Source organism: Botrytis sinoallii (assembly GCF_014898435.1).
Source record: "Botrytis sinoallii strain Bc 23 chromosome Unknown BSIN_003, whole genome shotgun sequence".
NCBI classification, from domain to species: Eukaryota; Fungi; Ascomycota; class Leotiomycetes; order Helotiales; family Sclerotiniaceae; genus Botrytis; species Botrytis sinoallii.
In genome coordinates, this window is record NW_024066030.1 from 3,091,780 (window position 1) to 3,107,495 (window position 15,716).

At 42.1% G+C, this 15,716-nt stretch overlaps 3 protein-coding genes across 3 annotated transcripts; 1 reads left to right on the forward strand and 2 right to left on the reverse strand.

The window, feature by feature from the left end:
• Positions 1-985: 985 nt before the first annotated feature.
• EAF02_002520 (uncharacterized protein) lies at positions 986-2,708 on the forward strand (the record flags this gene model as incomplete). Its single annotated transcript, XM_038898568.1, has 5 exons — positions 986-1,079; positions 1,175-1,294; positions 1,406-1,718; positions 1,773-2,064; positions 2,139-2,708. The coding sequence occupies 5 exons, from the start codon at positions 986-988 to the stop codon at positions 2,706-2,708; spliced, it is 1,389 nt and encodes a 462-aa protein (XP_038762260.1).
• A 1,164-nt stretch (positions 2,709-3,872) lies between these two features.
• On the reverse strand, positions 3,873-7,875 carry EAF02_002521 (uncharacterized protein). Its single transcript, XM_038898569.1, has 3 exons — positions 6,933-7,875; positions 6,725-6,856; positions 3,873-6,667 (listed from the first exon to the last, which is right to left on the reverse strand). The coding sequence occupies exons 1-3, from the start codon at positions 7,095-7,097 to the stop codon at positions 4,235-4,237; spliced, it is 2,730 nt and encodes a 909-aa protein (XP_038762261.1). The 5' UTR covers positions 7,098-7,875; the 3' UTR covers positions 3,873-4,234.
• Positions 7,876-11,108: 3,233 nt separating this feature from the next.
• Positions 11,109-13,927, reverse strand: EAF02_002522 (uncharacterized protein; the record flags this gene model as incomplete). Its single annotated transcript, XM_038898570.1, has 7 exons — positions 11,109-12,424; positions 12,500-12,862; positions 12,916-13,094; positions 13,147-13,311; positions 13,366-13,630; positions 13,694-13,760; positions 13,823-13,927. 7 exons carry the CDS (start codon positions 13,925-13,927, stop codon positions 11,109-11,111), a joined length of 2,460 nt encoding a protein of 819 aa, XP_038762262.1.
• Between the last annotated feature and the right edge of the window lie 1,789 nt (positions 13,928-15,716).

Consider the following 15,716-nt stretch of genomic DNA (forward strand, 5'->3'; position numbering starts at 1 on the left):
GACTAGAAAAGCTTGGAGAGGACAGAAAGGGCTTGGAAAAGCTTTTGTTGATGTTTGATGGACATCCTCGTGATTTTGTCGCCAGTAATTGAATGACTGACTGTTGCTCTGTTGGAGGTTGTCATATATATCTTATTGTTAACGTGGAATATGAATCCTTTCTTTCCATCTGCTTTGTATTTAATGTTCCGCTAGCCCTCTAGGGAATATCACCGTGAAGGTAGATTAGATTGAAAGTAGAACCCTTCGAGCGCAGCGAGCCCTGGGGGTCTGGGGGCTTGCCCCCATGAAGAAAAGAATATAGTTTTTGAGAGAATTGATATGGATGATTTCTCTGATTGTATCATCTACCCACCTACCTACCAGGTATGTACGATTATATTGAATTCTCGTGATATAAGATTGAACGAGAGGCTGTGCCCATAAGCCATAACATAAGGAAGCGAAGAAGAGAAGAAGGGAAGGGAAGGATCCTATAAAAAAACGTTCAGCTGCGAATCAAAAGAGAAAGCGCTACATGAACCTTGCTCTGCTTTGGGATTATCCTCCAATGAATCCATCTGAGATTATCTCACTACTAACTTCTCACTCATTACAACCAATCTTCTTCCTCCATCTTCCCTCTTCCTTCTTCCCTCTTCCCTCTCCTCTTTTCCCTCTCTCTTTCTTGTCTCCACACCTTTTCATCTCATCGTCTCAATGTCACTTACTTCTACAAGTCTTTCAATGACTCTCTTTTCAAATTGATGGATTATCACCACACGGGAAATTTGTAACATAAAAAGAAGCATTTGACGTCCATTCGTTTCTTAAATTGATTTGAACCTTTTTGGAAGGATACTTCTAAGATTGAGTGAATCCTACAAACCTCTGAAGGATTCCCAACTTCAGCATCGACTCTTCCACATCTACAAACACACACGACGCACTACCTTCTACATTCTGCATACTGCACACTGCACACTATCGAAAAACTTTGGACAAAATGCTTCCTACTTTCGCTTTATCGGCTGCGACGGCAGCCCTACTCAGTTCCTCAATGGTTAATGCTGAGATAGAATTAAATCTGGATGACAATAGTATGTTTGTTATGATTTCCATTTGGGCATTCAAAAACGGTCTTTCACCTTCCAGACTCAGACTTGCTAACTGGATTTTTTGCCTTTCAATATAGCTTCGATAAAGAATGCGGCTGCGACAATCGCATACGATATGATGACATACTATAAGGGAAATCAATCGGGAGGAATACCTGGAGTGTTACCTGGACCTCCACCAAATCCCTCTTGGGGTTGTGAGTTTAGAATTCTTTTCTCTTCTTGTCTCTCGATTCTCGACTTTGCGCAAATGTAAATGCGACATTAAAAATAGGAATGTGGAACTGATTTTCATATCCACTGTCTAGATTATTGGTGGGAATCCGGTGCGATGTGGGGGTCTCTTATCGATTATTGGTATTATACTGGCGATTCCTCATACAACGATGATGCGATGGCGGGTATTCAATGGCAAACTGGGGCAAATAACGATATGATGCCTGCGAATTGGTCACAATCTATGGGAAATGATGATCAGGGATTTTGGGGAATGACAGCTATGACTGCAGCGGAAACGAAATTTCCGGATCCTCCTTCGGACAGACCAGGTTGGTTGGCTTTAGCTCAAGCAGTTTTCAACACTCAAGCAGTGAGAATTGATAATGCTACTTGTGGCGGAGGGTAAGCTTTTATGATTTTGAGATTGGGAGAGGGAATTGGACTAATGATTGATAGTTTACGTTGGCAAGTTTATCCATATCTTACGGGTTACAATTACAAGAACTCTATCGCAAATGGATGTTTCTTCAATATTGGGGCGCGACTCGCAAGATACACCAATAACGAAACATACGCCCAATATGCTGAGGAAACATGGAATTGGGTCAAAAGTGTTGGATACATGGACAAAGATTATAATATTTATGATGGTGCTCACATTGAAGAGAATTGTACGGATATTAACAAGGTTCAATTCTCTTACAACTCGGGGGTTTATCTACTCGGTGCAGCTACCATGTATAATCATGTACGGTTCTTTTCTGTGTTTTTTTTTTCTTCCGATCTTTTGATACCCTTAAATATCTATACTGACATGAGTAGACAAATGGCTCCGAAATTTGGAAAGAACGTGTTGACGGACTTCTCAATGCTACATTAAAAAACTTCTTCCCTACCGGTGATATCGCCTATGAAATTGCTTGCGAAGCAAAACTTTCATGTACAACTGATATGTTTTCCTTCAAGGCATTCCTCACTCGTTGGTTGGCCGGAACCACAAAAATGGCCCCTTACACTTATGATCTAATCATGCCATATTTGAAAGCATCCGCAGTCGCAGCAGCAAAGCAATGTTCAGGCTCGAGCCCATTTGCTGGTAGAACATGTGGATTAAGTTGGAGCAAAGGAACAGATTGGGATGGAACCTCTGGTGTAGGGCAACAAATGGCAGCCATGAGTGCTATTTTTGTAAATCTCGTTCAACAAACAAAAGCCCCGGTTACGAACAGTACAGGTGGAACCAGTGTGGGGAACAGTGCGGCGGGTAGTGGGAGCACGACTAGTTTGGATGCTGTCAAACCGCCGTCTACAGGGGATAGAGTAGGAGCTGGAATGGTTACGACTGTGGTTTTGGTGGGAATGACAGGAATGTTTGGGTGGATGAGTTTGTGAATCGGAAGAGGAACGAATGGGAAGGAAGGGGGCAGTTGAGAGATGGTTTTGAGAGAGGAGGGAGGGCAACGGAATCAGAATGGGGAGGCAAAAATTATGAAATGGAGTTGGGAAATTAATGTTTATTTTCTTTCTTTACGTGGATATGGAAGGATATGGGATAAGGTGTTTGAGCGTACAACTTCTGCTGGGTTGGTGTGATTGATGGGAAAGAATGGATATGACATGAGATGTTGAGTTGGTGGTTACAGTACTGGCTATGAATTCTTGTATTGCATTGTTTTTGCGTGCATATACCCCATACATTGCTTTACTAAGAGATATACACAGAGAGGATGAATTCGGCGATGAAGGATCGGTGATGAGAATGAAAGAATTGGATGGGATGGGATGAACAAATGAGATTTTTAAAAATATATCATTTTGATTAATTGATGTGCACAATGTTGTGAGTATGATGCATGGGAAAAGGTATTTTCATCAAAGTGTAAGCGTTCATTAGACATACTGATTAGCGAGTGAGTGAAACCGCAGAGGGTACTGCGGGAAAACAGGGTGGATAATTATTGATCTGTTCGTTCGGAAGCTTTGAGGGCAAGGTGGTGGGGGAGGATAGGAGAATTTTGGAGAAATGTGAATTCTGGAGAATTCATCTGGTGGAGTGGAGCTTTTCGGAGAGGAGATGGGGGAGTGGGACATGCGGAAGATTGAGGGGGATCGGATCGCGAGATGGGATAAGGTAGGGATGAATGGGGTGCGGTATGTTTCGGAAAGAGAAAGGAGGGAGGGGTAAGAGCGGAGCAGGATGGAATGGAATGGGGATGGGGATAGGAACTAAAAGGTGGCATGTATAACTCTGGGAGTAGCGAAAGAAAATGGGGTTGCCCAAGTAAAGTAAAGATTAATAATATCAACTCTGAGAATCGTGAAGGGGGACCAATCCGGCTGGAGTTAATTCATGCACATGCACATATCTTGCGCTCATGTTTTGGCGAACGAGTCCGGTCAATTTTAGGGGAGAGAGGGGAAGGAAGCGAGGCAGGGTGGGACGGGTGATTAGAGTACGCTTGTTAATCTGTCATGATTCGGGAGGTTTAAATTCCATGATTGCAGGGTGAAGTAAAGCATGCAAGAACCGACTGGTATATTCAAAATGTCTGGTAAATCAATCAATCATAAGATGGTATTCGTCTTTCATTAATAATAATACATATAACTATTGATACATGGATGAATTCGTAACTCCTGTGATGGGAAATAACCCCAAATAAGAAGGAATATCTCTTGACCCAAAACGCTGTCTGTAACGTATGGATTGTAAGTCCCCTAGCCTGCGCTATCCCGATTATAATCGAGGGTATTTTGATCCTGCCGTGCCCAAATTTTCCATTCATTGACTCCCATACCCAGAAAGCTGGATACCTAGGACTAGATCCTCTCGGATATCCTGAACGCCCGCTAATTTCAGATTGAAGAAGAAAAAACCCTCCCCCAAGCCCAAATTCACCCTGTACTTCCCAAGCCAATCATTCACTGCTGTTCTTTCTCCCTCTCGTTTCCCTATGCTCTACCATGGGCAATTCTGTGCTACACTTTCTCCCGGTAAGACTCATCTTCTGCACTAAAACAGATACTCTACGACTTAACCTCCGAAGAGGCGTATCCGGTCTATCATCTTCATTGCCTCTTGACTCCTGTCCAGCTTCTCTACTTTCTTCACCGCTCGACCAAACTCCACCCATAACCACAGGTTTCGAGTCAACTTGATGCCTCACACCTTCACCACCAAAATTCAAATACACCGGATATAAAAGTGCCAATAAAAATAATACAAAAGGAATTACAAAAGAATATTGTATAGTATGGATTGTCCGCACACCAAAAAGAACAAAAACAAAGACACTTCCTCCAGTTGCTGATGCTACTACACACGCTGATGCCCACTTTGTATGTTTCCCCATACCGCGAATGGTCAAAGAAAACACCAGTGGGAAAATCGGACCTTCAAAGAAAAAAACTAAAAGAGAGGATGCAGCAAGAAAAGATTGTGATATATTGTTGATGGCGAAGATAAAAGCTGAAAATATGGTAAGGCAAACTAAAGCAATAAGCAATAGAATTCGTGGTGGGACCACTAAACAGAGAGGTGCAAAAACGAATCGACCGATGGCAAAGAGTCCATGACCTAAAAGTAGGTAATCTTCTTCGTTATTTAGTGTGAAGAACGATTTGAAACTACCCGTTCTAGGAACAAATGAAATTAATAATGGTTTGAAGAATTCTGAAATACACTCCTGTGCTGCAACGTAACAGAGTTGAGCAATAACACCGATGACGAGAGTCGTATAAATAATTGATGTGCCTGTCCAAGGTAACTTTCTTGATGGATATATTTCGAAAAGTTCCGCTTGTGCTTGAAGGTCGGCATCACTAGCTTCGGGTAGAGGCATATAATAGAAGAACAGAGCGAGGATGACGGTAAAGAGAGCAATCGCGAGGTAGGCCCATTGAACATCGATTAAAGTCAAGTGTTTTGTACCCTCAATTTGTACTCCGTTGAAAAAAACTTTCTCGGCCAAAGTTTGACTCACAAGTGATGCGACGGCTTGTATACTTTGCGCAAGCATCAATCTAAATTCAGCATATTGCATTGGTCCACATAGAGCCAGGAATGGATTTGCAGCGGTCTCTAGAATCGATAAACCAAATCCAACAACAATACTGGACAGTATGAATCCCGTGTATGACGTTAAAACTGCGGAGGGCCAAAACATTAATGTACCAGTCCCGTAGATACAAAGTCCCGCAATGAATGTGGCTTTGAAACCACTATGTCTCAAGACCCATTGTCCTATTGATAGGGCTCCAATGACATAACCTCCAAAATAAGCGGCAGATAGTCCTATGGTTTGGCCATCGGAGTAGTTGGCTAGTGTTGCTATTTCGCGATTTAATCTATTGAGTAATCCGTACGAGAAACCCCAAAGGAAAAATAGAATGGTGACCATGATGCAATATTTAAAAGCTTCTCTTCCACGAGTCTTCATCATTGATTTTGGTACCCTCATATTGACAAATCCAAAGTAAGTGGTATTGGCTGTACGCGCTGTAGAATTTCGTCGTAAGGTTTCCAAGGCAATAGCTGAAGGAGCCGTTAAGAATTCTGCCATATTAAGTTCTTGCTGCTCCATGTCTTCTCGATAACCTCCAGGGTGGATATCTGACAATGGTGATAGAGGACTGTCTGTCAATGCGGTGTTTCTCGGTGGTAAATGATTATCGACCGTGGCTAATTGGCCTTGGCTACCAATCGGTGGACTCGCAGACTCAAGGTTATCTGCTGTGCGGGTGTGCGATCCTGTTCTTCCAGATACTCGGTCCGCAAGCATCGCCGGTAGTATTACTTTCATAAGTGGCTTCAAGGTAGGAATGCAAGCACATACGATCCCGACATTGACCTCAACAGCCGACCACATAAATGCAAGCGAGGCATTGTAGGCAAAATCGTCTCCTTCGCCGAGCTGCGAGTGAGCCAAAACGGATGTTTGAAAGTCATTCGAGGCTTGTTGTAGATAATAGATTCTGACAACGTCGACAATTGTGACAAAAATTCCCAAGGAGAAAGTGAAAACCAAGATCGCCTTTTGCCTTTGGGGAAGGTTCATTCCGGTGAGAACAGGAATCGGCAGAACCAATATGGCTAAATCCGTAATGATATTCACAGGAGCTGATGCGAGATAGATGGTGATAATCGATAGACATTTCGCATCCGTATCTGTCCTCCACGCACCAGAAACAGGGCTACACTGAAATGCGTTGACAAAAGTAAGGACGATACCGTCTAAAACGGTAACGAGTAGGGTGATATATGAAGCCCACCTCAGGAGCTTTTGAGTATTTCGGCTTAAACGTAAGTAGAAAATGAGAATTGAGGTCTTTGTCGCCATCAAACATGGATTCTGTAATACAAGTCAGGAATTGCGCACTCAGTCCATGATCCAACGACCATGACTCACATAAAGTACTGTAAATGCATATTCGGCCTTTTTTAGGTGAGGGCGCCATTCTTCCTTAATATCAGGATCGGGCTTTCCCAAGCCTTTATTTGTTGCATAATCAATTGAAAAAGTTAGGCCAAATGCAAAGATCTGTCATAGGGAACCATGAGTGTTAGTGAATCCGTTCATTCAACATATTATCCCCTCAGAAGAAATCTTATCTTACCCAAGAGAGTATGATAAACCAGTCATCCGCAGTTCTCTTTCTCAAAATTCCGAATCTAGAAACCAGTCTCGCTACAACAAATATGCTCGTAATAATAAAGGTAATGGTAGTGACCCAAAAAACCAGCTCACTGCGCGATTGTAAAGGCTTTATTGATGTTGACATTGTATGTTTATATATTTCGTCTCAAATTTGTTCGTCTCGAGTTCGATTCCTAAGTCATTTTCCACTCTTAAGTCGAATGTAACAATTTCCGTATTTCCATCCTCTGATGTACCAAAATAATATTGAAGTACAACTATTCCGATCGGTGAGAGTTGCGCGCAATTGTATTCCCAATGAGGCGAGCAAACACGATTTGTGATGTATCCCCCCCTCCTGCGATCCAATCTCTGCCTTCAATTCAAGTCGCTGATTCGTATTCGTCAATGTCGAATTTTCGTTTTTCGATGGGATTACTTTTCGTGCGTGCCAACCAGCTTTCGAGATCGTATATGGCGCAAATGGTCCTACGTTATAATCGCTGTGAGTGTGTCGGAGGACAAGTAGTGATGATTTGTTCTATTGTTGAATTATTTTCGGTGTAGATGGATATCGAAATTGATTCGACATGTGGATTGAGCTGCGCAAAGTCTGGACACCAGGTCAAGTATAGATGATCATGACCTACACTGATCCTCTTTTCCCGATTCCCGGTTCCCAAGTGCCCACTCGCACGTTTGTGGGCATTTGCTAGTAGCTCGAGGAGGTCGTTTTACCCCGGTATTTCCCACATCAAGACTTTTGGGATTTAACGTTATTGGCAGATTGGCAAAATAATAAGTTTGGAATCCAATCAACCATTCAGAACATAGCAAGACCTTGAATAGCCCAATTCCAGTAGTTCGGACGCCATTGCCGATTCGTTAACTGTATGGGGCGAAGCTTGGGAAATGAAGAGATTTTTGTTAAAGCCTTCTCACTTACAAGAGTCTTAAGGACTGGATGATCTCCAATGAAAAGTCGACAAACTTACATGTGAGCAAGTAAAAAGCAGCATCAACAAAGATTAAATATAGACCAAACCTTATTTGTCATTAGTGTATCTATAATTACCACTTGGTCGGGCAGTAATAATAACAAGCTGTTCACTCTGAAGAGGTCGTGAATCGCGAAAAGATGCCCATGTGATGGGAAGGGGATTTTCGGTTTTCAAAAGAGAGTGACGATAGAATTAAAAAAAAGTTGACGAGTTTTGTGAGAAGTGACGTAAATGAATAAACTTCGATCCCTCGGTTAAGGTAAGTTATATGACCATTTCAAGATTAGTTTTCTATTGCTGCTTTTAAATCATGAATACTAGGTATATATGTGTACATCACATCGTACGTCTTACACCGAGCACTACCTCATCTATTCGCCTTCTCCGATATTTCATGGACTTTGGCATGCCTTGATTCTTTTATCCCCGATTTCTCTGTGTCAAAATGATATAAAACTCTGACACGGCTGAAGATCAAGAATCAAAAGGAATTTGCTGATTGATTATCAAACAACGTCTTTTTCGCTTGCAGAGTATTGTCCACCTGTGTGTATGATAATCCCTTTTCTTCCCAAAGTGGTAACATGGAGATTTCACGCAGGTGTCAAGCAAGCAGATGCCAGTTGTACATTGTTCCTGAGTCAATAATTGCCAAGGAAGTTTGATGTGTAGGGCAGGTATAGTGAGTGTGTGATTATTAGATGAGACTCACGAGAGCATAGAACACAATCTCGCAATTACCTACTGCTATGGAAACACCCGATACTTCGCAAGTATACCTAAGTGAATTCTCACATAGTCTTGATAAGGCTTTGATCAATCGACATTAAATATCTTAGATAGGTACTAACATGTTTCTCATGTAAACCCTTTTTTCAATTAAACTTTTTGAATGAATTGATCAATTTCGCAACTTGAGACGACAATACTTGCTCAGATTGTTTGAAGTAGGTAACCTTTGCTATCGAGGTAGCTGGAGGCTTAGCCATATTATGGAAACTTAAATTCCATCGAGTAAGGATAGCTTGATTTCGCCATAATTCACCACACTTCATTCCATCGTATCATATCTCTCCAGCTTTCCAATAATCTTCTCCTTCAGTATCACATCTCAAAATACCCCTATTTCGTCTTCCGAGCCTATCAAAATCAATGATCTCTGTTGAAACATTTCTTCCTTCAATCCGAATACTAACATGACTCAAAAGAAAGAGAGATTCACTACGTAGGTAACAATAAGTATTTACATCCAGATTTTAAAGTCACTACCTAGGTATGTACGAAGTCCTAACGTTTGAGTTGAGTTGACTTTTTGCATATGGGGAATTCCCAAAGCATCAAACTCTCTAAACTCTCTCGAGACTCTCTACCTATCAAGTATGTATCGAGGCTTAGCTAATTAACTTAATGCCATCGGCATTCTCCTCATCATAACTTCCGCGATTCGAAAATCAACATGCGAAGATCCGCTATACATCCGCTCGGTGCCGGTATTCATTTTGGACTAGGTTCTTGTCATTCGTATAATGTACCTAGTGCTGTGCATATTTTTTTTCGCAAGCTTCACCCATACTGAGACACTCCTACTAACCTTACAAATCAAAGTCAGGAGGTAAGGTACTAAGACCTGACAATGTAGGTACTAAGTAGGTCACGCACCTCCCGGTCAAATCCCCGCGCCATCTTGCCCCCAAGTTTGATCTAACCTACCGGTACCTAGTATTTACATTCTACCCATCGCCCCCCGATAACGCTCATAACGCGGGGTAAATCTGTCAATCAAAAAATCTATTCGCTTCCTCTCGAGTCTAAAATCCTGATGCTCCAAACGCCCCTCTCCCTCTGTCAAATCACGCACCGTGTTTTCTCTGTTGAAAAAAAAATAAACTACTAAAAGAGGGAACTCCATCGGTCCGATTCCCACCTTTTCTTTCAAAAGAACCCTAAAGCTTCAGCACGTGCTCATCTAAGGTTATCATCCACACTAAATATCCCCAGCATTTCACTTTGCAGCCCCCATTTTGTGGGGGACGGCTACATATATCCACCATGTCCACTGTGCAGTCAAAGTAAAAGTGTAAAATACGCACGTATCTAACTCGTATAGGTAATTAGGTGGACAATTTTCAAAAGCATGTCAGAAGTGGGATGAGTGTTCGTTTTTCAGTGGAATCTCGGGTTGAATGGAGGGGCAATTTATTTTTCCGAACTGGAACGTCTGGGGCGGGAGGGAGAAGAGGTCACTCACTGGTGAGGCTCTTGGGCACCCATTTCGAGCCATTGTACGTACTCTTTACGAAGAACTCGAATCATGATTTCCGGAAAGTCAATCGATCGTACTATGCGGATCGTGTCATTCACTCCATATAGGTTGTAATTGAGAATCGACGAGTGTAGCAGGCGAGGGAGGCTCGGAGGTCAGAACTTCGCACGGTTGAACATTTCATGAATCAAATCTTGGACATACATACCTAGGAAATCTTTTCTTCACAGATTTGTTGCATAATTCATGATTTCAAACTAGGTAGTGATTGATAAGTTACATCTACCAAGAAAAGCAAGGGGCAACCATGTTTCCGAAGCGTCCGAAAAAGGATAATAATTCCAGGCTCTCACAGTTAAAAGTAACACTCAAGATGAACTCGGTGCTTGGAAGACATATTTGTATTAAACGTCGCTTTTGCACCTAGAGTGTGATGTGATCGCGAGCACGGAAATTTCCTCCGCCTCCAATTTTGCTCACTAGATATAAAAAATTCCCGTCGTAAGATATCGCCGTAATGTAACCTACACCCAGAAACTCCCCATCTCATTCCCCCACCCATTTAAAATTCATATGCTCCTCAATGGTACTGTACGTAACTCCGTTACTCTCAATCGCAATGCAATTCTCTCAATTCCTTGTACATTCTTTGACTTTTGAGCCTGTTTTTTCATCCTCGTAAATGTCTTAATTCCTTTCTTTGGTCGTCTCTCCTTGGCCCGTGTGGAAGTTCCTCCTCCTTTTATTCATCTCCATGATTTCGTACCAGGTAATTCAACCAAGCAAGTATGATGTGACAAAGTACCAATTCTTCAATCACGTGAGATGGTTATATTCATGTCTTGGAAAATAAACACGGGCGTGCATAATGTATCGTGTGCCAGGTTTATTTTCAACCCTGTCCACCCCCCAAGAAAAAGTCCAGTTCGCTTGGTCCACCTCTTTGTTGTTCATTTTCTGCAAGTTGTTCCAACAAGCTTAGGAAAGGATCTTTCTCCTCTCCACTTGTTCCTGTACTCCCATTATTTGACCTTCCTCCTGGTGTCATACCTTCTTCCCCTATCATACCACCACTTGTTCCGCCCATTCCTGCGAATGAAAAATTTCCACCATTACCCAGATGTGGCATACCAAACATTGGATCAAAATCTGATTCTTGCCCGTGATTCAAAGAGAGCGATGGAGAAAAAGTATATGGTTGCGATTGATTCTGACTGGGTGGCGAAAAGGGTATTTGTGGAAGTGTAGTCATTGAGCTTCCTTGATTGGAATAAGATGCCGGATCGTGACCGAGTAGACCGTTTTGTGGTAGTGGCAATTGCTCAACCGATCTTCCATTCGGTGACATTAGAGGTCTTTCTTTTAGACTATTGGTAAGAGCACGTTTTCGTGCAGACGATGAAGATTTGCGTTTGGAAGTAACAGTAGTTGAATCATTCGAGCCATTCGAGCCTGTTCTCCCATTCATAGAACCATTCCTATTTGATTGTGTCGGCGCATAAAGGTCATGACCTTGATATGCTTCAGGATTGGGTGTCACCATATCCGCAAAACTGATATGAGCCCCATCAAAGTATTGGCCCAAATCACTATACCTATCGAAAAAGTCTTCCAGGTGAAAGACTGGACTAAAGCGCATCGGATTACTTCCAAGACTTTTCACTAGATCGGAATGGCATCCATAGATAGTCTGTAGAGTTTCTCGTTGATGCTGAACTGAGGACCATGCATATCGAAGTTCGGAAAGTTGTTGCATCTCCCTGGAAAGGAAATCCGCGGAAGCGGAGAATACTTCGCCTTCACGGCCGCCTTTGTAATGTGTCCCATGAACATGGACAGTACCAGCGGTGCAAATACAGTATCCCACAAATGCGGGCCATTCTATCGATGCAGATTGCTTTCCGAGCTCTACCAATTCGGCGATTGCGTTTGCGTGAAGAAAACAAAGATTTGTGGCTTCAATTTGCCAAGATTGATGTTGACCGGTTCCAGCTAATTCGGCAAGGTCGATAGGAAGAAAGGGTCGATATATTAGACAATGTATAAGATGATAGATGAGTTTGCTGAGGACGAGAGTTGTACTGTCTGGTTGTCCAAAAAGTGTATCAACAGATGTAAAGACATCCTGTGTACCGCCTGCCCAAACATCCAAGTCTTGACGAATTTTCGAAAGGTTCGATAATGAGTGCCATGGAAAATGAGAGTCGCCTGTTTTGATAACATGATAGTCAGTATTCGTACAATAACTAATTGTCGAACAAAAATGATTGCTGCAAAACTTGCCTTTTACACCGCCAGCTGCGAGATAGCGGTTAGTAATTCCTAATATTCTCACAATATCTATGAGCATTCCGGTGCTTCCTTGGCTCTTCTTTCCATTACCGAAATGAAGATTTGAACCACTTTGGAAGAACTCTCCTTCGACGGGAAGAGCGGCTGGATTGGGTGACCAAGATGGTAATCGTAACACAATAGATTTATCGGCAATTAATGATGGTCGTTTTGATCCGCATGCTGTGAATCTGTCTATCAAATAACATGTCCAAAACAATCTTCTTCGTAATTCTCTCTCGACAGGACTAATTCGTATGTTCTGATCCAGTTCGCGATGGAGTTCTAGCGCGACAGCCATTCCAACGGCGTTCGCTATGTACAGTTAGCGAATTGTATATTGGTTGAAATTTATTGAAGGCATTTACCAAGCATCATGTATGCCTTCTTCCCTCTTCCAGATGCTGTATAAGAAATACCAAGAAGTAATAGAGCCTGTAAATTATCGATAGATGGTTCGTCGATATCTACATCCGTTCTTGCTCGATGAGTATAATCTTCACTTAATCTCACTGCGGCAAAATAACCATTTGGATGGGAAGTATATCTTGAAGAAAGGTCAGTCAATTGTCATATGTAAACCAATAATTCTAACATACCTTGCGCTAACAGCGTAGATTGCACAAAGTAGATATGTTGGTATTTGGTTTGACTGAATTCGTTGTCTAATAGAAGTTTCGTCAAGTATATGATAAGATTTCCCATGGCATCGAACAAAGTAAGTATCCAAAAGGACATCTTGTTGAACTGATGGAGAGGGTTCGCTGAGAATACGTCAATTGAAAAGAAAATTAGGAGTAAGGATAGGATTTAGATACCTTATGGGCGTTGGAGAATATACAGCCGATTCATCTGCAATATTTGAAGAGGTTGTCTCCAGATGAGGTCGTTTTGGTTTTGTATCTTCATGAGGACTTTCCACTTCACCCCCACCACAACCAGAACCAGAACCAGAAGCACTCCCATCATTGTTTGGAGAATTGGATTTTTTCTCATCTCTCAATTTTCGTTCCAATCCATCGACTCTCTTCAATAAAGCTTCCAATACATCCGTCTTAGGTCCACGCTTCTTGGGGACAGCATCTGTTAAGAGAGAGAAACGTTAGGATTAAGTATTTCGAATTTCTTGAATAATATAAACCCCACCATAAATACAAGGGCATTGGAAGACTTGACAAGCTTCGCAAGTCGGTCGCAACCGATTGCACTTTATCTGGAAAAGCTTTTAGTATCTCGGAAGAATTGCGCCTGAAGCTGAAGCACAGTAAAACCAACCTTCCTCTTTCTACAAGATTTACAATTCATTGATTCTCGTGGTTCGTTGCTCATACGTCGTGCTGGTAATCGTTCAATTCCAACTTGCGCTGGCCTTCCAGACATGGTATCGAAAGGAAATTCCAAGGCGACAAGAAAAGACGAAAGAAGAAATTATTGTTGTACAGTAATAATAAGATTCGTCACATCATAAAGATTGGTCGAGACGCAATGCACAAAACATTACGAGTGTGGTGGTTTTGGGGGGGAAGTATGCAAATAATTTCCGATTCAGACTTGGTCAAATGGATGATGTATTTATGTATGTACGTCGTATCCTCTCCGGATTTTGGTTTGGTATTGGATGTTCGACGAATTCTCGGGTCGAAGGGAGCTTCCCAAAGTAATGGTAGCCGTTATTCGTTCGCCAATTGCAAGTGTAATCCAATTACAGAGATGATCGGATAGTCGTCGACCGAAATACTGCTCTCAGGGATAGATTCCAGGCTATTTTGGTTGGTCAGTTGACAAGTTGACGGTTGACGGTTGATATATTATGGTGGTAAGTTTGATGAGGGTTTTCATTCAAGTATCAAGCAGAGGGAAAAGAAAGTATATAATTGGAATTAGACGTGGCGGCTCGTTGGTAATGTCAAATAATAGGCTAGGATTAGAAGTATGTGAGATGATTGGTATCGGTGAGTAAGAAAAGCCAGAGCTCAAAAGTACGGGAGCACGAGATGAGGGTTGTATCTTAAGGGTTACGAACGAATGCGCCTGTCCCACCATGTCCTTGTCATTAGAGGAAGATGGGGGTGTGATCACTTGTTTAGAGATGCAGAAATATCGTACCTGGTAAGAAAGTAAAAAGATTCTCGAAGGAAAGCGAGGCACGACAGCAGTTTAGCAAAAGACAGGGGGATGTTCTGGATACTTTGGTAGGGAAGATTGCGGGGAGGTTGAAGCTAGAGAGAGAGAGAAAGCTGTTACGACCTAGGTATGGATGCATCCTCAGGGATTGTTAGTGCATTGGTGCAAATGATACCTAGGTCGTATTACATTGTCAAAAGATTTTTGGTAGAAGTAGTAGAGGAGGTCGTGGTTGGTAATGACGATGGCGGTGGTCATGACTATGATCTAATTCTTCATTTTGAATGTGCCGCTCTTCTTTAATTTCTATTCTCCCAAAGTTCCATCCATTCGTGCAGATATTCATCAAATAGGAGATTACCTACGAAGGACAAATTTCATTAATGCATTATTGGACTCGATCCGGAATTCGAGTGAAGGTAAAAGCAAAAGATGCGATGAGAACGAAGGATAATTGTCGGGTACCTGAAAGTTTACTTTACTCTGTAGATACTAGATACCCAGTAGCTACATATACCGAACATACTAGACACCAAGATGATCATGAGTCTATCGAACTTTATGGCAAAGACGTGCAAATGCAGTAAATGCAGTACGGAGATGCAGTATCCCACGGACCATTTGCCATATTGGAGATCGTGGCTCCGATATATCAATTGAAAAACTGGGGTTGTGAGAAAAACAAAAACAACAACTGGTTCGCCGTCCTCGTTAACACACATGTCGTTTGCAAGCGCTCATTGCGCTGTACCTACCTAGTATTTTTAAACACCAGGAACCCTAGAAAAAGATCAGTCAGTCAGGACTCAGTACTAAGTATACCGTGACAAAAATTCAAGGTAATGAGCTTACATCTCCACTCCTAATCCCCCGAGTCACCCCTCTCGGCCCTCTCCTTGTTTTCTTGTAAAATTCGATTAGATCAACCTTGGTCCTTGATCTGCTGTCAAAGTGATATGTTACCATGGCCTGGCAGGGAAAGGATCAAGTGAACCAACCGATGTAAAGGGGGTAAATTGAGAAGGAAAGATTGAAGGGAAGTAAG